Here is a 25,200-nt window from a genome sequence, read left to right on the forward strand (position 1 = left end):
TTTTCTGATTTTCTTCCAACAAAATTAATTATTCTTTCTCCATCAACCCTATAGCATCATGAATATGCTTCATTTTTGGAAATATCTCATTAAATTACAATTATTTATTTACTTTTGAGCATTTGATCACTTTATCACCTGTCTTGGTCCCTGGCATGTTATAGTAAAAGCTCAATAAATAAATACTTAATTGAATTAAAAATGCCAGAGTAATTGTGGATATAATATAAAAGATAATCTCTATACAAAAGAAAAGGCACTCAGGATAAATACCTGTGAATGAAAATTTATAATTATCAAGTGAAAAGAGAGATAGCTGCAGTAGTCCAAATGACAAGCAAAATTTGATGGAAAAATTTGATGTTTCTCAACCTCATTTGTGCTTTTAAAAAATAACAGCTTTATTGATAATTGTCCTGTACTTTTAAGGCAGAAATAATTCTGCTTATTTTGTTAAATTTTGATGTGTTCATGGAATATTTTACCGTAGTGAAAAATAATATTGAGTAAATGTGAACTCTATTAGTGGTTCTGTTTTCTGTTACCAAAGTGATTTTGATTATGACCTTTAATCATATTCTACTTTATTTGTGAAATGTAGCAATCAAAAGTAAAAGTTGTGTTTACTTTTTGGAATAAAAATTATGGTTAGTATTCACCAATGTTAATATAAATACTGAAAAGGTTGCAAAAAGAAAAAGTCAATGTGTAGGCCATTTTTTTCACCTGATGCCAAACAGTAATTTGACTGAGGATGTTATAATTATCAGCGTCTAAGAAATTATTTGATTTAATTCACATAATTATTTTAAATAAAGTTGTCTGAATCAGTCTTCAAAATGTTTTATGGACATTTTACTGAAACAGACAAAACATTTTCCACAAAGGATTAATATTATTTAACACCTTTCCACCCCAAAGAAAAGTAAAACATAATGAATAAATACCAATAAAGGAGAAATAGAGTTGAGGAAAGGTTGGGAAATATTTATGTCCATATAGAAAGGCCGAAAGTTTGCTGTGGCCAGAGTCAAATTGGGGTCTGAACTTTTAAGCAATCAGGACAAAAACTGAGCTTGGTGTTTCTATGCCGGGTAAGCATGACTCTAACAAATACTATTGTAATAACAAATGTACATAAATAACAACATAATGTTCTTTCTTCATTTCCCTCTCTTCTTCATTTTATCCATCTGAATACCATTCTATATTTCTATCTCAGTTCTCACTTTTGCCCAGAATTATCTCCAACAACTCTGCTAACTAATTCCATGTTCTGATTGCTGTGTACACTTACAGGTGTTCAGTTTGGCTTTTTTTTTTCTTAATATGGGTGTCTTTTCTCTTTGCTGAGACTGTAAGCCCCTTGAGAAAAGGGATTATATCATATACTTTTTTTATATCGCTCAAAGATTCTTGCTTTCCACTAGACATATACTAGGTATATAATAAACACATCTATTATATTGATGTCTTCAGTTGTAGCCTTAAGTGAATAGGTTTTTAAGTATTTGGCTTATGATCAGACTTTAAAGGGGCAATTAGTAGGGGTCAGTTTGTATATCTGTCATCTGAATTTGAATTCTTGTTCCACAATTAGTAGCTGTATGTTGTCAATACATGATCACTTTGAGCATCATTTTCCTTATCTTCTTAAAGGATAATAATAGTACCTATTTCATAGGGTTATTATTAATCCTGTTAACCATATTAAATGAGTATTAAATGAATCAATAAAAGTAAAATGTTTAGGAAAGTAAACATCAGGTATTAATTATTATCATTTTTGTCTTAAAATGCTTAGTATTGTCATTAATTCTGGAAATAAATTCTGGTGGCAATTACAGAGCACAGTCAATTGTCCTCAGAAAGTGAAAGTATATGACAGTAAAACCATGTCATCATTATAGAGAATTATATTTATATTCTCAGTGGCTTGAGGGTATACACTTATCTGAAATCTATATTCTGTTATTAAGTTTAAAAGAAGTGACCCCAAACTATATGTTTTGTATTACTTAAAGTGTTTATATGTTAGAAGACTCTTCTTCCTCTCCCTTTATGGTACTACCAAGGTGTCACATGGAGTTCACACATTTTTGTTCCGTAACTGGAATCAAATGCAAGGAAAACATTAATAAGGGCTACTACCCTAGCCTTATGTTTTTATTCCACAAAATGATGAAGTATGACAAGGGTTCACTGTGAAATAGCTATGTCTGAAATCCAACATTGGTTCAAGAAACTCAAGTTTGAAGTTTATTAAGGAGGAACTGGCAAAGAGTTTTGAAGGATGTCCACTACACTGAATTTAAGATTTCATCAAATCCAAAGCTGAAAAATTGTTGACCTCACAAAGATCTAAGGTTTTTCTCCAGATAGCTAAAGTTCAGAGATACTCAGGGTCTTTCCTTAGACCTCTTTGTTTTAAGTGTAGTCAGAGTAGAGCTGGGATGGGTCTCTAGGCTCCTCTCAAGGCAATAATTTCCTTATTTTATAAATGAATATAAAATAAGGCCCTTAGATAATGAATATTATAAGTATCTTAGTCAAGAACTGCTAGAGAGGACTTTAGAAACCGTATTTCCAGCTCTCCACTGTGGTGGACATGCTATTCTAGTAATTTCGTTATAGCAGAGCAGAAGGAATAGGGTTGATCCAATCAATCTTTCACTACGTTTTCACCAGACAATTTAGGGCATTGTATTTATGGATCTGTAATCGAAAGCAAATATATCATTGATGTAAAACAGTAAGAACAGATGGAGTATATTTAAAACAGTTCATTTCTCAACATCAGCATTTGACTAGGTATATATAAATTAATGTAATTATTCATGGTTGAAAGCAGCAATTTGGGGCTTATATTTAGGCTATTTCAATACTGATCTTGAAAAGAGCATTTGGTATTTTGTTTGAATCTTTTATTCTGACTTTTGAGTTTTTCTCTGGAGAAATAATAGTGCTACATTCTTAAAGTATTTTTTATCCCTAGTATTCTCTCTTTTGGTAGAATTAATTCTATCTATTCAATATGTATTGCCATCACAAATATCTGTTTCCTTTTATGTCCCTAATGTCCATATTGGTTTTTACTGGTCAGATTTGCTGACATAAATGTTATTGTAAATTTTAATTATTCGTCTTAAATTTTTAAATTACTTGCAGGTTATCTAATGAGAATAAATCATGTTACTTTCACTTACCTCTCGGTATGTGTACTTTCTTTTGTCCTCTTCCTTGTCCTTTACCACATCTTCAACCCAGTTACAAGGAGCATCTTTGTTGTCCCAAATCAGAATTAACTTAGATATTTCAGTTATAATTTCTGTATGGTGGTCGTGGTGCCAGGATGAACAGATGTAATGATATTAGATTCAGGATACTAGAGCTTCTTTCTTTGCTGGACTTATTAATTTTTTTAAACTTATAGCATAGTTTTATCACAGTTGTAGTAGTGGCAATTTTTAGTAGAATTGTGACTTACAGAGTATTTTACTGGCTCTTGAACCCCACCTGGATTATTAAAAAATGTTTTCTACATGGATGTTACATATTCAGATAGTGTGATGAAGTAAAATGATAATGTAACTTCCCAATTATATTACCTTGGGCTTGTGCAAGTTCAGGGAGAAATGGAAGAGATTGTTAATCCCATGGTTTAATAAAATGCCCCTAGAGACACTAATGGAGTCAAGACAGTATTTAAAAATCATTTGTTAATAGCTGAGGCTAAGGAAGATTTATTTGAAGATGTGAATTTAAAAATAAATGTAAAAACTTTTATTTGGCCACCTGCACATAATGATGAAAACATTTGTATTACCTTCACAAGGAAAATTATATTTATTTTTAACTTAAACTACATATTATTGAATATGTTCTGAGTAACAGGACAGGCAGAATCTGCATTGTTATAAAGGTTATTTTCCTGCCTCCTTTATGTAATGTGCTCCCAGATCCCATATCATTTGTGTAAGTAATGATACTTCTACAAAAAACATCCCCACATAAAATCATCACAGGAGATATTCTGCAACCCAAGCTATGTCATCGCCAGTTAACATTTTGTGACTGTAGATGATAGGTCTTTTTTTTCACATTGTCATTTGCACTGGTTACTTTATTATTGTTCATCTGTATAGTTTTTGCTTCAATTGACAACCTTCCCTCCATCTTTGGCCAGTTGAAGTTTATATTGTGGATATCTACTTATCATGTTTCTGCCCAAGTTTATAATATGCTAGGAAAGTTGGAAATGAAAATACAACATGAGTATTTGGGAGTATTTATTTTTCAAAGGATTTTTTTCTTTCAAATGTTCATGCTTTTTAGGAAACAGTTTATAAAACTTAAAGAAAATTATGGATATTTCTTTCCATTGACTTGCAGACTTGGGATGTTGAAGGAGATCTCCTCACAGTGTGAAATGGCTTATGCACTTTTTCTGTTTAGGAATAGGAAAATACATTCTTCTTCTCCCGTCTCTACACCCTTATTAAAATATATGAGCCTAATTATATTGATTATGGTCTTTTTTAACACTTGAAAATGTGCTATTGGGTGGTAGGAGCACATCCTTACAGTCAAGAGAACTGGATTTGAATCCCAAACTCTACTATATATAAGCCTTGGAAAATTGTTCAGCTACCATGATCCTTATTTTCCTTTTTTTAAGATAGTGGTTTTATCTGTTTCCTAAAATGGTTTGAGAATGAGATGAGGACAACACAATGCCTGTTACATCATAAATTAATCCTTTCTCTCTCCCCAGCTCCAGCTCTTCAACAGTTAACTTATTATTTGCTTTTGTGGATAATAATGTAAGTGAATAACCCAACTGATTTAAGATGATTTTCAGAGATTTCTGTTGAAAGAGCTAGTGGGGAGAAGAATCTATAAATAACACAGTTTGTCAGGAAACAACCTGACCATTTTATGAATAGTTATCCTTTGTTGCACATTCTTCTAATCAAGAAAAATGTTCATCCAGGCTTAGCAAACTAGATTCACACTGGAATAGGAAAGCACAAGAATAATTTTAGACTAGAATAAAAAGCAAGTGAATAGCTTGGTAAAAGTAAATTCATCTGAAAAACATTTTGCAAAATTTAGCATGCCTCAGAGATTAGCTCCAGAGATTCTGATTCAGTAAATCTAGTATGGATCCAAGGGATTTAGGATCATTTTGATCTCTTAATAGTAGCTTTGAGGCTATGATAGGTGGCAAAAGTTTAAACCAATAACTCAAAAAAATATAACTATCAACTTTATCTATTCATATTATTTTGACTATTTTTCATAGTAGTCCAGATAAATAAATTCAATAACTGAAACCTGACAGAAAATGATCACTCTAATGTCTATAGATCTGCTTAAAATTAGAGTCCTTTATTTTATACAGTCTGAGGTAAGGACTGCATCATAGAACCTTTAAGGCCATGTGCTGCATTAATGCAACACAAGATATATGTAAATCAATTTACAAAAGATAAATTAGTTAAGTGGTGTTTTAGGTTAGAAAACAAGAAAGACTTACTTCAAGGATCCTTTATCACATAGTCCTTTGATGTATTTGAAATATTATTTGATTTATACAAAATAAAATTTCACTTAATTTTTTGGGAAGACATATGATATAAAACAAAATCTGTAAGTAGTTAGGAGAAAGGAGGAAGAAACTCAAGAGTTCTCTAAGTCCTAGATGGCTGAGGCACTATGTTGCTTTAAGTTCACCATCCTTAATAGAAAGATAAATAATCAACTGGACTTTTTTAAACATGAATTTTACCCTAACTTAAAAATGTTACATATAAGCAGCCTCCTATCTCATAATAAAATCATAATGTAACCCATGGGAGACCTTTACAAATAACCCATCACCGTTTTGGTATTTTTTTTTTTTAATTTTCAAATATTTCTTCCCCATTACAGTTGATAGTAAAATGAAGCACAATTGCTAATTGTCACTCTACTCTACCCTTGTCAGAGTTTTGAAGGCTTTCACCCTGGATCCTCTGCCCTTGGTACCTCTCTAGTTAGGGATGGCTGTGGTGAGTTGAGAAGGTAATAAAAGTAGTTGGAGGTGCTTACTCACTGCAAGACCAACTCATCTGGATTTCTTACTCTATAATCAACTCATCTGGACCTTGGGACTTTTTATGTGTTACGAGATTGTTATGCTATTACCCTGAGTGATAAACTGTTAAGAGCTATGCCAATGTAAGATGTTATAGTATCTACTCTAGAGATTTCTCATCCTCTTTCCTGAATATCTGCTGGTCCTGTTACCTTTCCCTTCATTGGCTACATCTATCCAGCAGAAAATCTACATCTGATTTTCTTTTTTCCATTACTGGATCATTCATATCAGGTACCTACCTTCATGCTTTCAGTTTTTTGGGTTTTTTTTTTTTTTTTTTTTTTACTTATTTTTAATATTTGGAGAGATGATTTCTGTCTTCCAGTCAGGAGCAAAGAAAAACAAATATATATTTTTAATCCTGTATATGGCAGTTTTATTTTAGAAAATATTATTGCAAAAAAGATTTTGCTATTTCTAAACAGTTTGTAAAATCATACTGATTTGATTTCAAGTCAAGGATTATGCCATTTGTCTTGAATGTTAAATTTTGGCAAGTTTTCGTCCTCCTAAAAATATAATGTATATTAAAATCTGTCTGATTTTATGGTTTTGGGAGTAGGGATAGAGACTTGATAAAACGACTTGATCAAAAATATTATTTACTTAATTAGCATATGTTTTACCATCTATACATCAGTTTGGATAAATTACATTTCATTTGTATTGGAAGAATAGAGAAAATTATTCTCTATTAAGATAGGTATAAGAATTCATGGTTCAATAAGTATTTATTGAAAAAAAATTACAAAGTTTTTCCCAATTAGCTCTGAATTGAATGTGTGTTCAGTTGAACATGTGTTGAACATATGTTCAACCTTTTGCTATGAATCATATACACACAATCTCAATTTTGATGATCTTTGGTTTTTTTCTTGTGCTTCTCAATTTTATTCTGTACCTTGGGGTCTATATACACCCACTTCTTGGAAGCAACCATTCTACACATTTACAAATGATATGATGTTTTAAGAAATTTGTGACGTTATACTTTTTGAATAAAGAGTTTTAATGTGAGAGCCCAGAAGAGCACACAGAAAGAGTTCATTTAGCCCATATATCACACAGATAGAGGAACTGAGTTCAATTAGGGATTACTAAACAACACGTCAAATATTTTTTCATTCTGTTTACTACCTGGAAATTCTCTAGCCCTGATCAGAGAGGGAAGGCTTTTAGTATAGTGGAGAGACTAACAGGGTCTGAATTTTGAGAGTAGCTCAACTCCACCAAATATTAGCCTTGTGTTCTTGGGCAAGTCTCAGCTTCTTTGAGGTTACTGTATCTTCATAGATTGGCTATGAAGACAAAATGAGATAATTTATGTGGAATGTGGTTTAAACTTCAAAATACTGCATAAATTTGTTTGCTGCAGCTATTGCTGTTATTGTAACCATGTTGGGCTAAACTGCATTTTTCAACTCCAAGCACAGAAACATTTCAGTTGTTTAAATAGGTGAGTAATAGACAGGAAGGGAGACGGGGTAGTTAGAAGAGGAAATGGGAGATTATTGAATTCTGAAAAAGATAGGTTAGAAATAAGGATTTTAGACACAAATATATAAATTGCAAATGTATGATAAAGATTCCAGACACAATCTCCTCTAGCAGGTTTTCATTTCCCCCAAGCCCACACACCCCTGGACATGGCAGAATAAAAATTAAGCAAATAAGTAACCCAGCATCTTTCTTTCCTGTTAAAGCTCCTTTGGGTTTACTTTCAAATATGAGAAATATCAAAATTCTTAGTTTATTTGGCTCTTACTATACATAGTAAGTCCTCCGATGCACAGAGCTATGGTTCCAAGGTGACTGCTTCTATTTAAAGTTGTTCACTTTAGATGAACTTAAAATGTTTAAGAAAGAAAGTGGTTTGCTTCAGGAAATAAAGGGCATATATTTGTGGGGCTCCCTGGAACCTTTAAAATTTCTAAAAATCATTTGTCAATTTGAAAATATCTGGAAAGAGATATAAAGTGCTTATTTACACAAAGTATAAGATGTTTGAATCTTTTCAAGGACAACTTCTAATGAGAAAAAATTGCAAATGACATTTTGGTTTACATAATAAATAAGATTTTGCATCAGATTTCAGATCCACACATAATAGATTTATAATTAACCCTCTATAGATTTGCTAACTGCAAAGCAAAATCTCAGTGTAGAGGATTAAGAATACTCTAACAATAATACATTGCAAGGAAATTAGAAATTAGGGAAAAAAAGATTAGAATTAAGCTAAAAATGACAAATTTTTTTGAATAGCAAATAATTTATGCAAAATATGTTACAAAATCTGGAATGCTAAATAGTTGATACAAGCACGGTGACATTTAGTTTCATTCAAATTAGTAAGAGAGCTTGCACTTCCAACATTTTGGTTTTTTTTCCTTCTGACTGTATATTTTCAACAAAAATTTGCTCTTCATTTTTTAAGTTCATTCTTCTCAAAGCTGCTCTTAAATTTGCCATGATAAACCTGCATAAAACTACACTTTTGAATCTTTTTGGAAGAAATAAAAAATTAAAAGTTTGACATTGGTTTTCACAAATTCTTTTCTTCATTGTTTTGACTGTGTTTGATCCCTGTTAGGTTGACATACTCTCAACCTATATTTGATGTCATGAATTAAAAATGACAACATAAAAAAGAACTTTGCCTAGTGTAACAGCAATTGAAACTTGTAGTTTTATATTAAAAAAACACAAAAGAATGTGTGAATACCATGGATAAAATAACAATATTTTCAAATAGTAACCTGTGTCAAGCAAACAACAGAAACAAGTTATTTCAGCCTCTGAAAAGTCAGGTTTTCATAATTTGAATTAACTTTGTAATACAATTGGATGATCAATATATGATCTGAGGTGGTTTCAAATTAGTCTGGGTTATTTTTCAGATAATTTGGAGGTGAATCTCATTATAAATAGCAATGTAAACAATTTAGAACATATTAAGGATGTTTACAGTCTACTTGAGTGATAAGTTCGCCACCATGGCTCATATCTATATTGAATGAGCTGTAGATGTTTAGAGTTCTCTCCCAGGAGAAAATTGATGTAGCACACAAAATGAAAATTTTCATGTATTTCCTTTGAGGTGTTTCTAAAATATAGCCTCACCATTCTGAATGAGAAATTGTCTTTAAAACCAAGCACATTTTGCACTAACTGATGGTTATTTTTAGGTAACCACTTTGGGTTAATTAAGAGAAAAATTGCTACTGCACAATTATTATGCTTTATCCTCCCACCTTGGCCTGAAATAATGAGATGTAACAAAGTTTTTCTTTGTCACTGGCAGCTGCACCTTTTAAGTATATCAAACTCTGTTGCTGTGGTTACGGCCTTTGTTTCCAGTGATGTTTTGTCCATGCTTCCCCCCACCCTTAACAATGGATTATCAAAAGAATGAAATAATGAGTCATTCATTCGGAAATATGTCATTAAAATATCCCTCTTTATCATTACATTTCACTGCTTAGAAACTAGGCTGTAATTCAAGGCAACAGTTAAGTCTGAGGAGTGTTAAAAAAAAATCTTTGACTTTTTTTATTTATAAGAAAGACCTGTCTATGTAATTGAAGAACTTCTTACAAGTCTGAACAATTAAACCCTTTTTGGTTAATGTATTATTTCTGGAACAAGTAGATAAAATTCTACGCAGTAAGCATGATAAAAATCGTGCATGTTTCGCACAGCACAGAATTTTAGAGTCAAGGTTTCTGGGCACAAAAACAGTAACAAAACAGTCCCTACAAAACTGAGTAACTCTGCATAACACAAGAAATAATTTTTGTTAATTTAAAATTTTAGAAACTGAAATGTGTAAAGTTTGTAAAGTAAAATGTAATTAAATTATGGTACTGTACATACCAGTTGTTTCTATAATTGAAACTTTACAATATGAAAAATACATTAGCTCTGTACAGTTTTTACAGGTAGGTAGGATGAGTTTTGAGAAAAAAAGATTTTTTTTTCAGGGTCATACTCTGTTTAAGTCAAAAAAATACTGCACAACTTAGCTAATTACAAAGTGTAGACTTGAAACAATTCATGTCTTCTTTATTTCATGAATCAATCTTGGATTTTTGTTTACTTTAATAGGGGATTTTTTTCTTTTTTTTTAGAGTCCACAATGAACAAATCTTCCTCATTTTGTCCTTGAGGTTACAAAGTTTTGTGGCAACCCTTGGTTACCATTAGCTCAATTAAGCCAGCTGCTGTTTATGGTCACTGATTCGGCCAGCTGTTGTGATTGTGCTCAGGTCCAGCTCAGTCTCTAGGTGTGTTTCCATCGTATCTTCCTGTGCATTCGTTTCAAAGGACTTATGAGAGAGAAGTTCATGATGCACCCCACAGTAACTTATTGTGGGCTGGTCGTATGCCAGAAAAGTTGACACATTCATTGATAAAGGTATCTGGGGAAAAATGACACGAGAAAAGTCAGTTATAAAAAGACAAACAACTTTGGGGACAAGATTTGGAGATCGTGAAGTGCTGACCTGAGTAACTTCCATGGGTACATCTGTGGTTCAGGAGTCCTGCACTATCCACTAAAGTCCCTCATTCTCCTACTAGCAAGCAGAGTGAAACAGTTTTAAAGCCTGAGATGGAGCTGCTCAGTTCTGAACTAGAACCTTCAGATAAATAGAAACCTAAGTGATTCTGAAAATGCTAAAAGCTTTGTTGAAAAAGTCAGAGAAATTCTTTTCCTCAGTGGGGTAAATTTGTCATTTTAGAACTAAGAAAAATATTATTTGGTTACTTATGGTATTGGAATACAGTCAAATAGTGGTTCTCAAACTTTCTCAAGCATAAAAATCACCTCCCCCTTCTTCGGCTCCAACCTCCACTTCCCCGATTTTTTTTAATTAAGTAGGTCTTGGATGGTACCTGGAATTTGCATTTCTTACGAGTTCCCATATGATACTTGTGCTGTTAATCTACACATCACACTTTGAGAACTACTACAGAAGAGTATTGTCTAGGCAAGTCATTCTGGCTCTTCTTACCCAATAACTTCTTTTTTTTTTTTCTTTCATATTTTAAAGTGTTTTTATCTATATAATCTGGATACTGTAACAATATTACTGCAGAAAAGCTATAACATCGTAACTTGCTGTGAAATAGAGTAGGGTTATCTTCATGATGGTCTTTTTTAAAAAGCACCTTTTCTTCACTCTCATAGATGCTCTCTTGGACAGTAGCAGTGATGGTGCCTGACTGTGCCATGACTGCCAAAATAGTGCTGTACTCCTGTGGCTTTGTCACAACTTGGCCACTGTCAGTAAAGATTGTGGCTATGAAACTCCTGTCAGAAACTTCTTAATATTTATTTTGCCATGAGGATACTTTGAAACATTAATGTCTGTAGTTTGATCCATATGTCTAAAATCTAAGGTTTAGAGAACTCCCAGGAAGAATCTATGGCTCCTATGAAGGTCTAAAAACAACAAAGGATGGTGCTAGTTTGAAGGAATCAGTGACATACATGTGGAAGGGACTCTCCTGCTAATTGCAGTTTAATGAAAGGAAGCAAGTTCTAAAAATAAGAGGAAAAAGCAAGAGTGATGTCAAAGTCTAGAGATCATTTCCGTTTTTTTTCAATAAGATAATTGTTCTAAAAAGTAGGCAGTTTTGAGGAAACTTCAGCCTTGATCTCTGTTTAATATCCTAATTACTAATTCATGTTTTTGAATTACCTTGGATAAAAACTTCCACCATTCTTGTTTGGTGGTGGATAACATATATTTCTGTTTGAGCACCTCAGACTAAATTCCTTTCTGATCTTAGCTTTGGGCTCCAATCTTAGCTAAGAAAAATAGAATGCCTAGGGTTTATTCTTTTATTAACTCCTTCTTTACTTTCTTAGTCCTTTTCTCCATAAGAATCCTTTGGCCTCTTCTCTTTCCATCCCTATCCCTTATTTAGTTTTTCTTTAGTAAAAATTAGGTGAGCTATTATTTCCTTGTTTTCTCTTAAATAAAAGTATTCACTTCTTTTGAGATTATAATTTCTTTTTAATGTGAACATTTCAATTTATCAAATGTGTAAGGCTTAGTCCTTGGAGACAGAAATGTAATCCCATTCATTAAAATTACATGCCTGAGAACTCTTCCTATTTATGTGGATTTTTAAAAACTTGAAGCATGTTACCTCATGTGTGAATGAGACATCGTAGACTTTAAAAAATGATTGAGGTGATTGAAAGATCATAAAATAAAAGGATGCTTCCAAAGATGCTCTTTTAATATAAGGAAAAACTCCTGTTGTTACAGACAAAATAGCTCAGATAACTAAAATACAATATATTGTCATGCAAAAGTAATTGTGCAGTGTGAATAAACTTGAGTTATAAGAGAGAATGAAAATAGAACTATTATTGGGTATGTGAGTTTAACGTTAGCCTCTGGGAAATCAATGCTCTGTGTTATGGGTCATATATCTGTAGGATTTTATATACTTGTTCTTATTTGTCATGGCAACTTATGGTTTATATATGCTATATCATTCCTGGCTTACTTGGAATTAATTCTACTGTGAATAATTAGTAATTTTTATGGTGGTGATTTATGAAAAATAGTAAACCATGATACTTTATTCTGTGTGTGTGTATGTACACAATATCCTGCTTGATTTAGTATCTAGAGGTTGCTGGTATCCAGAGTGCAAGTCCTAATTTGAACCATATCAGGTAATTAGCTCTCATTATTTATTAAAAAATCCTACATGTTTTCTTTAGAGAGTTTCTTATTTTGGGATATGTTTTATTTTAAAACTCCTTACCCCATGGTTATACTTTTTTAATATCATCGTATTTTTCACATTTTAATCATTCTGAAATTGGGATGGTACTTATAATCAGTGTGGATGTTTAACATGTATTTTCTTCCTTGCAATTGAAAGTGATTCTTAAAGCTGATGATATCTTAATATCAAGAAAATAACATACTAAGTTGTATTAGTAAGTACAATTTAACAGCTAAATATATCTGAATACAACATCACAGTAGATTTTTCCCAGTTTGACTTAAATGATTTTGAAAATCTAAAAGTTAGCATTAGTTATAGTCACATGTATATTTATAGGAATACACACATGTATTGACATACACATACACAATATATAAATACATACATAAATATACAGATATATATTATGTATAATCTTGTGGCCAATTACTTATGATTTACTTATGATTTCAAAATTATTTAAATCAGGTATGGAAAATACAAATTTTGGTGATACATTAGTTTTGGACAACTTTCATATTTGTTGTATAAAATATATACATAGATGTATACTATTTAGAGAGATATATTATTTACATAAACACACAACACATAGTGGCTCGGTAGTGATGGAGAGGCTATCCACTGGCATTCATCAAATACCTTGGGTCTCAGATAAAATCCATGCAAATCCTTTCTTGTCACCCTGTCAGTAAATATAGTAGCCCCTTCTCCTTCCTCACATTACTGTCAGTCATGTGACCTTGTGCCCTATGTTTTCTCTTCCCTTTCCAGTCTGATGTGGTTGTTCTCTTTTCATCCTCTTTGTTCCTTTCTCCATTTTTACCTGATTTCTATTCATATGCTGAAGCAGGAGAGGCACACAGCCATGCTCTCCCCTATGGATAGAGTGTTCAACAGGACAGTCCTCATTTATGTTTATTGTCCCATTTTGGAAAATAAATCACTGAAGATGACCCAAATATGATATTTTATAAAATGAAAATGAACAGCAAACCTGGGTGCCTGACTAGCTAGTCAGAATGGTTCCAGGAAGGGCAGTGGGAGATACAAATCTAATAAGGCTCTGCTTCCCCAGACCTTTTGTTATGGGGCTCTATTTAAAGTGTCCATAGGATCTTCTTGTCCTGTCTTTCTGAGAGAACAGTTTCTTTCTGTGAATTTTAATCTGATAAACTCCTATTTATATTAACTTCAATACTTTAGGTCAGTGATTTTCAGGTGAGTTAATTATTCTTAAGGCATAACATATAGAGATTCAGGAATATGAAAACTTAACTCCCCAGAAAGCAATATCATCTAGAGTCTGAGCTAAGAAATCATTCTATTATATTCTAATGATGAGAGGTAATAGTTGACCCATTATTTAGGAAATTCCCCTCAGGAAAAATTTCTACCCTGCTAAACTAGTTACTGTCTTGACATCAGTGATATTTGCCCAAGCAGTAATTTTCCAGTGTCTATTTCAACATCGCTTATATGTACCTTTCACATACACAAATTTTGTAAAGTTAGATGAATAAAAATAATTCATTAAGTTTTTTTCCCATTCATTTAAAATGTTTGAACTTGTGACTTTAAGGGGAAAGAATAGCTTTTTAAAGTTTCCAATTTGTGATTAACTAAAAAAGGTCATTTTAATCTTATATTCACTGCAAAATAATACCTATGTATATTTATACATAGATATTATGTGTGTATATATATATGTCTATGTGAACGTGAATGTGTATTGCTCATATTCTAATTAGCTGGTTACAAGCCATTTAAACATCTTTTCTGTAGGATAGCAAGGATTATTTTAAGTACAGTAAGTACTCTGAAGAACAGAAAAGGACAGTTCACTTTTGAGAGGGAATAATAAAAAGGTTGTTTTTTCCCTCTCTAGAATTGCAAAACACAGGAAATGTTTGCTTGTTGTGTTATTTCTAAGCAGAGTTTTTCTAAGTATAAATATTTCTATTGATTATCATTTAGCAGAATGCTTATGCTGTTGCCATATATCACAGGGGAAATCTATTTTTATAAGGGCGATGTTATCTCGCAAATATTCTACCTCTCTAGGTTGTTTGAAAGGATAATACTTCAGGATTTTTGTAGTTAACAGGATTTTTTTTTTTTTTCAGTAATCTGCATGTAGTGAAAGAAACAGACTTGCTTCATGAAGGAATTAATTTTTTGAGATTTAGCCTTTTTCACTATCAAAACATATTTTTCTCCTTCTTATGTGTAATTCAGAGGCCTGTTTTTACATTTGTTTTTCATCTAAATTTAATGAATTTTGAGTTGTCTATTTCTACCTATTAATATATAAAATAAGAAACAGGCATTACGATATTTTTCCAATTAATAGTATTTCTTTAATTTGTCTCTACATTTGTCTCAAACTGGGCTCATTTTCTCTGGATTCAAACTAAGTTCTTCCCATGGTCCTTTTCCTGTTTTGGGGAACACCAAGTTAAGTTAGCTTTGCCAGTGCACTTGACTCTTTCTTATCCCTTGTTCCAAATGTCCCAGTTTTTGTCAGTTACTTTACTGACATCAATGACATGTATCTTTTACATGCATCCACTTCTCTCATTTCTGTTGCCATTATCTTGGCTCAAAATATTATTACCTTGTTTACTTTAGTGATTGCATGACTGGTATGCCTAATCAGTACAGTTATAAATAGAACTAAATATTTGTAAATCCATTTCTGGAGATTGACTATATTTCTATTTAATTAAATGTAAGCAACATAATAGTGAATGCTTTTTTCTTTTCTTTTTCTTTTTTGTTATGTCTGAATCATCACTTTGTCTTTGCAAAGAAGTGGGATTTGAAATATACTTTATTCTTGGAAATCAGCTTCCCAAAAACATTATTTCATGTGTACATTTAGATATATGAGTATACACATGTATATATCACACCACTGCTTGGAAATTTCTCAATTTATTTAAAGAAGTGTTTTAATTTTTTCAAAATGTACTTGCTGATGACTTTATTATTGTTTATCTTGATGCCTCTACATTCTGTTTCATTTACATTTATTTATTTATTTTATTTATTTATTGGCTGCATTGGGTCTTCATTGCTGCACATGGGCTTTCTCTAGTTGCTGCAAGCGGGGGCTACTCTTCATTGTGGTGCGCAGGCTCCTCATTGTAGTGGCTTCTCTTGTTGTGGAGCACGGGCCCTAGGTGCGTGGGCTTCAGTAGTTGTGGCACATGGGCTCAATAGTTGTGGCTCACGGGCTCTAGAGCACAGGCTCAATAGTTGTGGCTCACAGGCTTAGTTGCTTCGTGGCATGTGGAATCTTCCTGGAGCAGGGATCGAACCCGTTTCCCCTGCATTGGCAGGCAGATTCTTAACCAATGTGCAACCTAGGAAGTCCCTGTTTCATTTATATAAGCTTATATAAATTATCCAGACTAGCCTTTGGTTTTGTTAGAGTATGTACAGCTTGATGTGTATTTGGGGAATGGTTAGAAACATGTTTCAGTGCTACCAAACATGAGTTTTGTTTATAGGCTGGTAGTTTTACTTATGGTGAAAATAAAAAGTTGTGTCTTTGGTATTATTTGAGTAATAATAAAAAACTTGATGGAAAATATATTTTCTACTGGCTTGACTCTTGAAAATTTTATTACTAATTACTATTTTGGTTTCTAAGTGTTGAGGCAGTTGATAAAATGTAAGTATTATATAAGGAAAAATAGTGTAAGAAATTATCATACTGCAGCTTGGTTCACTGGAAGAGTGTCAAATTTTGCCAAGATGTTGCCTCTAGTCCTACCTTAATTCTTTAGGATCTCTGCAGTGATTTCTCTGCCTAGCCACTGTAGTGGCTGTGGGCACTTGTTCTGCCTCTTGGGCAAACCTGCCTGGTCACATGGCTAACATTCTCCTCATTAGCATCATTGTCATTTATTAAGCATTTACTCCATGCTGCACTTAGGTCATCTTATTGAAGCCTCCCAAGGCTGTTGTAAGATAAATATAATTATTCCCATTTTACAGTTGAAACAAATAAGACTTAGATGGTTTAAGTTAAAAATGACTTACCTGGTGAGTTGCAGAAGTGGTTGCCTGACTTCTTAACCAGTGTGTTTATTTCTCATTTCTCACTTTATCTAACTCACACAGGCTTTGGAGCCTAGAGAGGTGATTACAGTATAATGTGTCTGATGCTATTTAGACACCAATTATCAACATTGGATCTTATTTCCAGTAGGGTAAACACTGTGATTTGCTAAGCTATACTTTAACTTTCTGATACTGCTTTGTACTTTGGGTCCTCAGGAAAGAAACCTATAGTTGATCAGGGATTCATGATGTGGATAGATGGTGACAGCTCCAAATCAGAGCTCTCTGTTTCTCACTAAGCTCATATTGGCCAAATACTAAGTTTAAGGGAAGGGTTTAATCTGGAGAACATTCTGGACTGGGACAGGATCCTTACATATACTCCCAGATAAAATATTGTAGGATTATTTAGGGAGACCTGTAGGGATTTTAAAACTCGATGTCTCTGTTGACTTGGAAATTGGTAGAAATTTTTCCAATTAAATGATGTTAGTTTTTCTTTTTAACAAAAAATGCAAAAAGTTAGAAACCTTAGTTAATCTGATTATTTTGTTTTATATTAAATGATTTTTGTTTCGATATCTTTTTGTACATAAAAGAGTTATAGGTAGGTGCTGGGAGTACAGGAGGACTGGGGAAGTGGAGAAACAAACGTGAATAAGATATAATTTCTGCTCTCTGACAAAATCATAGGTTAGTGAGGGAGATAGACCTATAATGCATAGAAGGAAAGGAAGGCAATGGGTGGAGGTCAGCTAGGAGACAAGTTGTGTGCATGTGTAAGGATGTGTATGTGTGTGTGTGTATACATATATATGTATCTATAAGGCTGTATGTGTATAATATATATATATGTGTGTGCTCTGATTGGCTGCTTCTACTAACTGTCATTTATCCTTTGTGAGTGCAAAACAAACTAGCCATCTTCTTTGTTTAGAAATAGGGTTGTTATTTTCCAGATTTATTGGCAAGAGTCAACATTGCTGAGAAGTTATTCAATATTTACTTTTATACTCTCCCACAAAGATAATATATTTCACTTTGAAATTTATTTGTTTGAATAGCAATCTATCTCTTGGAGCTCTTAAGCACTCTAATGGTTAATTCATGTGAATAAAATAGACTGTTGGATCATCAATTTTAATTATCTTGATTCTACTAGTAATTTAGTTAAAGAAGCATTTTCTGGAAGTACTTAAGAGCCTGAATTTATGTTATGCTACCTTTAAACTTATAAAACAAACTAGTTTTTTACACTTTAACATTCTTAGATGTAATCAACACCTTAATACTCAATTTTAGTATTTTCTTAAGATCTAAGTTGCCAACTAAAGTAACAATTGCTATTTTGAGATAACAAGTATAGGATAATAAGCCAGGAACTCAATATGATTTTGAAAAATTTCAAATGTCTGTAACTTGAGAATAATGTGAAATAAAACACTATTTGCAGGAGGATAATAATTCTTCTAGTGCCTTTTGTGTAAAAAGAACATTATAGTGAACTCCTGCAGAGTGATATCACAAAGAGAAAAAAAATTGTTCCATTTGAAAGGTAATATTTCTCCTTGCATTAAAGTGCAATTTAAAAATGTATCTTAAATATTAAAATGACTTTGCCGCTTGTGAGTGTATTTTGTTCTTTATAAAGAATTTGTGTTTCAGTTTTGCAACAAGAAATATCTAGGGATTGACTATATGCATTATTTTCATAAATTCACATGCTTGTGTCCACATAACCAAATAGAAATATTCATTTATTAATTTATTTACTTCAACAAAGACTTGATGAATGCCTTCGCTGGTCCTGGTGCTAGGCTGGATGCTGGAGATACATCAAGTCCTTGGCCTTAAGCCTTCAAGGTAAAACATAAACCCTTCTAACATACACTTATGTTAGACCATAACCTTCTTGAGCTCAAAAATCTATGACTAAACACATTTTTCTATGAATTATGCTGTTTCATGTAGTCCCCTAAATACAGTAAGAACTAAATATGTATTTATTGAATATATGAGTGAATAAATGAGTGAATTAAGTAATAGAGTAATGGGTACTTGGCATAGTCTGGGAAGAAATGAAAAATGTTCATCCCTGGAGGACTGGGAACTATATGACTGAGATAATCTATTAAAGTCTTATGAGGTCAAGGCCAGACCATTTTGATTCTAGGATGGAGGTAAAGAGCTACAATGAATTTTCAAAAATCCACACTAATGATGAGGCACATGCACTGCATTATAATGTTTGGAAACTTCTTCATTTATTTTAATTATTTAAAAGTTTTTATTATTAATTTTTATTAAAAATTTTTAGTGTTATATTTTATTATGTAAAGTATTCATTTACATTTGAAATATATAAAACTTTAAAAAACAATATTGAAAATATAATAATTATTCTTAATTGGGTGATTTTACTCCTATACATTTCAGAATGTTATGTCTATGCTTTGTCCTTTAATACCTTCTGTACCTGCGTTTTTCAAACTCTTTAGTGCTCCCTAGACTCATGGCCCATGATCTCCAAGAATTTGGTGCACCTGCCAAATTAGTTCTCCCTGTAATGGACTCTGCCCTGGATCATTTTTTGTTAAACTCTTTTATTTTTGTGGTGCCAGTGGAAAGCTATATTTACCTTTAACTGAGGGGGAGCAAAATTTCCCAAACTGCTTTCATTTACATGAAAATCTTCTGCACAGCCTGATGCCTACTAAATTGGCACTCTTGCCAGGTAAATTGATGGGCATCTAAATTGAGACTATGGCTCACAGGCCCCACTAATCTTGGTGCTGTGTTTCCAAATCTGTTTCTTCATACGACTGTGCAATGAGGTACAGTTGCTAATCAGTTTCAAAACAATCTCATTCTTTTTCTTTTTCCTGGAAATTGTGCTTACTGCAGTCCACTTAAGGATCTTATAATGATGATACAGCAGCTGATATTTTTAATTTAGGTTTGTATAATTATGCGGGAATGAAAATTATGTTAAAACATTACAAAGCAAACAACATATTCCAGTGTTTAGTATTGCTACAAGTAACTGGTGGACTCTGTCTATGACTGGCAGTGCACTTTAGTCTCATAGAGAGGCTCTGTGTGGGATTTCCCTCATCACTGGAATTACACGTGTTTTTGATTTTCTGTCATGATTTCTGATATCCTACTTGCTTTCCAACTGGCCTTTTCCTCCTCAACAGCTTACTGTCATTTTGGCATTCTTCTTAAACAAGCTCTGCATTTCTGACATACCTGATCTAAAGAGCTTGTCTATACAAGACTTTGATATTCCAACTTTATGAGGAGTTCTTATTCCTGTCTAGGACCTAGAGGGCAGTACCACAGGATTACATGAATCCTTCTAATTGAATAGGCTTCTAATTGAATAGGCTTTCAAATAATGTGATAATTAACTGGTTAGCATTTTCTCTTCAACTTTATTATTAAACTAATTCAGATTTTGGTTGAGATTATCTCTGAACTAAATGAGATGATACTATATATACATCTGCTAAGTTGCATAAGAATCCTACACTTGGAGATTTAGTTCAAATAACACTTCTTTGATGAAAGCCCCTCAGATGAATTTGATTTTATAAGAATGAGTTTCTGCTATGAATTTCTTCAGAATTTATATGCACGTAAGTATCAATATGTACTGTTCCTTCCATCCATCCATTCATCCATTATTGAGTACCCTCGGGATCCTAAATGAACAAAACCAATTGCCTGGCTTCGAAAGCAAGCAGTTGTAAAACACTACTTTTTTCCTAGATGTATATGTAGGATGTGGTAGAAGTTGAGGGAAATACCTGCCTTTGCTGTACTGCTTTATATAGATAACACCATGTTTGAGCTGGCCCGCTGGTCGTGTATACATATTGCCATTATTTCATTTATATTAACATTATCTAACTATCTAGACTGTAAATTTGATAGAGAATAAAAACTTCTCAGGGGTTGTGCAGGCTATGTGTTAGTAAAATTTTGAAAGTTCTTGTTAGTGGAAACACTGGCAGGGAACGGAATTGCTTCTCACAATGTTTATGTTTGTAATGATGATATCAGGTCTTCAGATAAGGATGAGCTAATATGTATATCTAATTTATTATTAATAATGTATTAGTATAATTACAATTATCATGTCATTCATTATTCTCTTATTATTTCAAACTTTTATATGACACAAATATTAGGAACTTTAAAAAAGGTAAGTCCTGACAATATAGCTTTTATTATAATGCAGTAAAACACTTCTTATTGACATTTAAGGAAAGATCAACTTCTAAATTGTGTTAGCACATATAGATTATAAGAGCAGTGACTATCATCGGACTAACTGGAAGTAATGTTGGGGATGAGGAGTATCTAGCTCCTCTCAGTGTTTTACTTATGTTTTCTCACTTAATTTTACTGTCTCTTTTTTTTCCACAGTCATACCTAGCATTTACAAACTGTCATTTTCTAGGGTTCATTTTCTATTATTTTACTTCATAGCATATAGTATGTCTGACTTTAGTTTCTTAGCAATAATGAGCAAGTTAATGATGGGTGTATCTTTGATCAGTGTTATGTGATCAGCCACGTATATATGCAGATGATAGTTTTTCAACCATGGCTTTGATCAAACTAATTAAAAATAAGCTACACAAAGAGAAAATGTGAGGTGTTATTTCTTAATGGTCCACTTTGTTTCATTAACAATATAATGATTTGGTTTCAACTCAAGGTTCAAAGTAGATATCAAATGCAATTTAAAAAATCAGAATGTTTTAGGTCATCTTTGGGCAGTAAAACTCAAGCCTGAGGTTGCCTAACAATCTTCACTATCATTAGTATACCCTACTGAGAGAATATGCTTTAGCTTCTTTTAACACAGCTGGACATTCTGTGATATAGAAGGCACAAATATAAAATGACATGAGGGAGTTTTACGTAAGAGTTTTTATTATTGGTTTCTTATTGTTAGGTTGTATTTATACTGCTAGTCAATAATCTTAATGATAGAAGATCAGTGATGAAGAAAAGAATGAATCTTTATGTATAGATACATACTGCAGATAGATTCTCTGTGGGATACGGGCTTCTTGAAAAAGTTTAGTCATATTATTATGAATAGTATTAGCAATTCATTCTTTTCATTCTGTTATTTAAGTATCTATTATCAAAGTATTGTAGTATCCATATTATAATCAAACTATCAAGATTCAAAAAGAACTGACCATAAATTTTACAGAAATATATGAGTAAGGAAATCTAATGTAAAGGTTAGGAAATCTAATCTAAGGGGTCAAAATGATTTTTGTTTTCTCATGGCTACTAAGGAAGATGTCACTTGAATGAACCTTAGAGTAGAATTATAAATTAACTTTTAAATTAATATACTCTTAATATCTGGCCCTTTCCCCTCAGATTTAGTTTTAAAATCTATTAATGGGGTTCTGATAGTATATGAGATAATGATCATATTATATATAATATATAAGTGTAATATGTTACATGTAACTTATAATTATTATATGTAGGCATATTATGTATAAAAGCATATTTTATGTTTGTATATATATAAATGTTTCTTTTGAAATATATACAGTGGTCCCCCCTTATCAGGAGATTCTAAGACCCCCAGTGGATGCCTGAAACCATGGATGGTAGCAAATCCTATATGTATATATTTTCTTATACATACATACCTAAGATAAAGCTTAATTTACAAATTAGGCACAGTAAGAGGCTATCCAAATTGCCAGCATCACTACTCTTGTGCTTTGGGGCCATTATTAAGTAAAATGAGTGTTACTTGAACACAAGCACTGTGATACTTCTTAAAGCTGATCTGTTAATGGAGACGGCTGCTAAGTGACTAATGGGTGGATAGCATATACAGTGTGGATACACTGGATTAAGAGGTGATTCACATTTCTGGTGGTACTGAGCTGGAGGGCAAGAGATTGCATCACACTGCTTAGAATGGCACACAAGTTAAAACTTACTAATTGCTTATTTTTAGAATTTTCCATTTAATATTTTCGGGCCATGGTTGACCACAGGTAACTGAAACCACAGAAAGTGAAACCAGGGGTAAATAAGGAGGGTGTTCTATGTGTGTATATATAAAATGTGGTAATGGTTAGTGACTTTTTCCTAATAGGAGCATCTTTGGTATTTTCTTCCTATTACCCTTCCTCACGTGTATTTGTGGAATTTTCACTCCATGCACAGAATTGTGCCAAACATTTGAGGATAATAGATGTGAGAATAGATTGTTTACTATCTCTGGGCTTCTATCATCATTCAGAATATGTTAATTAAAAGTTAAGAAAATAATACTTAAATGATACTAGTTGTGAGTATGGATGCAAAGGAAGAGGGCTTTCCGTGTATATTTCATATTTGTTTATAAGGAAATACTAGACCCCAGAGCCCCTGATTCCACCCACTCCCTGAGAAATTTTGTCAAAATGAGGCAACTCTTCTTTGACCTGGCATTGATCTTGGAAAATGATTATATTCCAACCAAATTTACCAGTTCTCTCTCTTATCCTAATAGAGAACTGATTAGATTTTCTTACCTTCTATTTTAATTGTTCTCTCATATGCTTTTTTATTTGCTTTATTTGCTTACATTTTAATAAAGTGTTTATGGCTTTTATAAGTAAATCAAGCTCTCAAAAAAATGTAATGGGAATCATCCCAAGTGCCTTTGGGGAGAGCTAATGTATTTTGAATGGTTTGTTTGTTTATTTTTAATGATTTTGTAATTTTTTATTACAGGATATAAAATTGAAACACATAGAAGTGACAGGGTAGGACAAACGCTGTGCATTTTCTTAATGAATGTACTAAGTCCTTATTGTTAAGCTGTAATTTATATCTAGTATCTGAATAATGCAGGTTGTCTTAGGTTCTTCTGAAGTAAAATTAAAAAATACAAATTAAGAACAGAAAAATTCTAGAAAATAAGAACATTTCACATGTAATTCAAATGTAGTTAAAATTCCAAAAACATTGTTGAAGTGTTGTGTTGAATTAGACAATGAAAAGTGGCACAGTGGGATGGGGTCATGTTATCTGGGGCATGGGAATGGCAGGAAAAATAAGACTATAGTTTTAACACTCAGACAACATTTCCTATATGGTAGCACCATGAAGAACAATGAAAAATTTATTGGATTGTTTGCTAACCATTATATTGATTGCTTATTTCTCAGTGTGTTCAATGAAAAGGCAACTTTGTGGCTTGTATTTATGTCGTGATATTGTGCCTCCCTCTTAGACCCTTTCTTTTTACTTGAGGACATTAGCAATATGGTTTTGCAGAAGGGAGAAATCTTTCTCTAAAAAATTAGATAGTTCCTGTGGGTATTTAAAGGGATTCAGAGTTCAAGATGTTTAATAATGCAGAAGTCTTTATATCAGAGTGCTTAGTGGTCTCCTGATCACACTCACCCCTCTTGATCCTTTGGTGCACACCTGCTTTATTGTCAGAACACACAGGTGGCTTCTGTCAGGATGCATGACTATAGCAGAAATGCCTGCCTGATTTAGCATTCCAGTTAAATTCCTACTTATGAGCAGGTAATTAATATGGGGGTAGATGGCTCCTAGTCACCAAACTCTGGTCCGTCTCTTGACTCAATAATATTGCGGTCCATCCTGTAGACTACCCAGCTTAGAGGGTGCTTCTACCTGTAAGGTCTCTTTCAACATTCAAATTCTGAAATTTTTTCCTCTACGCTTATCCTAAATTGATATTTTATCTTTTAAAAAGCATGTATTTTGGAGAAGAAAGGACTTTCCTGGAAATAATATATTCCCATATCATTCCTTCAGGGATTTCTTCTCCTCTGGGCCAACTGAGTTATTTATAGACGCAGTGCATCCTTAAGAGGCCTGTGGAGAAATAGGGCGTTTGGGAGGAAAGAAAATGATTCTCAACTTCATGGTGCAGTAAATGCATTTCTAGAGACTAGGGCCTTGAGTGTAGCCTTTTTCAAAATCTGCTTGGGGATTTAGGGTTTTAAACTTATGCCACGAATGATATTGATTAAGCACTTTCTGCCTCACCTATTAGCTCTCCCTTCTGCTCAGTGCTGTAGTGAAATCAGGATTTATGCCATGGAAATCACCGAGGCAGTAAATCCAACACTTATGACTTCAGTGCATTATTGAGAAGACAGCACAGATGGACTGTAGGGAGCAAGCAGTTGTTCAAACCAACTAATATCTTT

General features: G+C 32.8%; 2 protein-coding genes across 2 annotated transcripts in view; one reads left to right on the plus strand and one right to left on the minus strand.

Moving 5' to 3' along the window:
• The window catches only part of CTNNA3 (catenin alpha 3), a 1,725,716-nt gene that overhangs the window by 616,882 nt on the left and 1,083,634 nt on the right, over nucleotides 1–25,200 (plus strand). The window lies entirely within an intron of this gene.
• The window catches only part of LRRTM3 (leucine rich repeat transmembrane neuronal 3), a 171,162-nt gene continuing 156,217 nt past the window's right edge, over nucleotides 10,256–25,200 (minus strand). The window contains exon 3 of the mRNA XM_057735010.1: nucleotides 10,256–10,563. Coding sequence (XP_057590993.1) covers nucleotides 10,354–10,563 — 210 coding nt within the window. The 3' untranslated portion in view covers nucleotides 10,256–10,353. The remainder of the gene's footprint in view (nucleotides 10,564–25,200) is intronic.

The sequence above is a fragment of the Hippopotamus amphibius genome, chromosome 5 (genome assembly GCF_030028045.1).
Source record: "Hippopotamus amphibius kiboko isolate mHipAmp2 chromosome 5, mHipAmp2.hap2, whole genome shotgun sequence".
NCBI classification, from domain to species: domain Eukaryota; kingdom Metazoa; phylum Chordata; class Mammalia; order Artiodactyla; family Hippopotamidae; genus Hippopotamus; species Hippopotamus amphibius.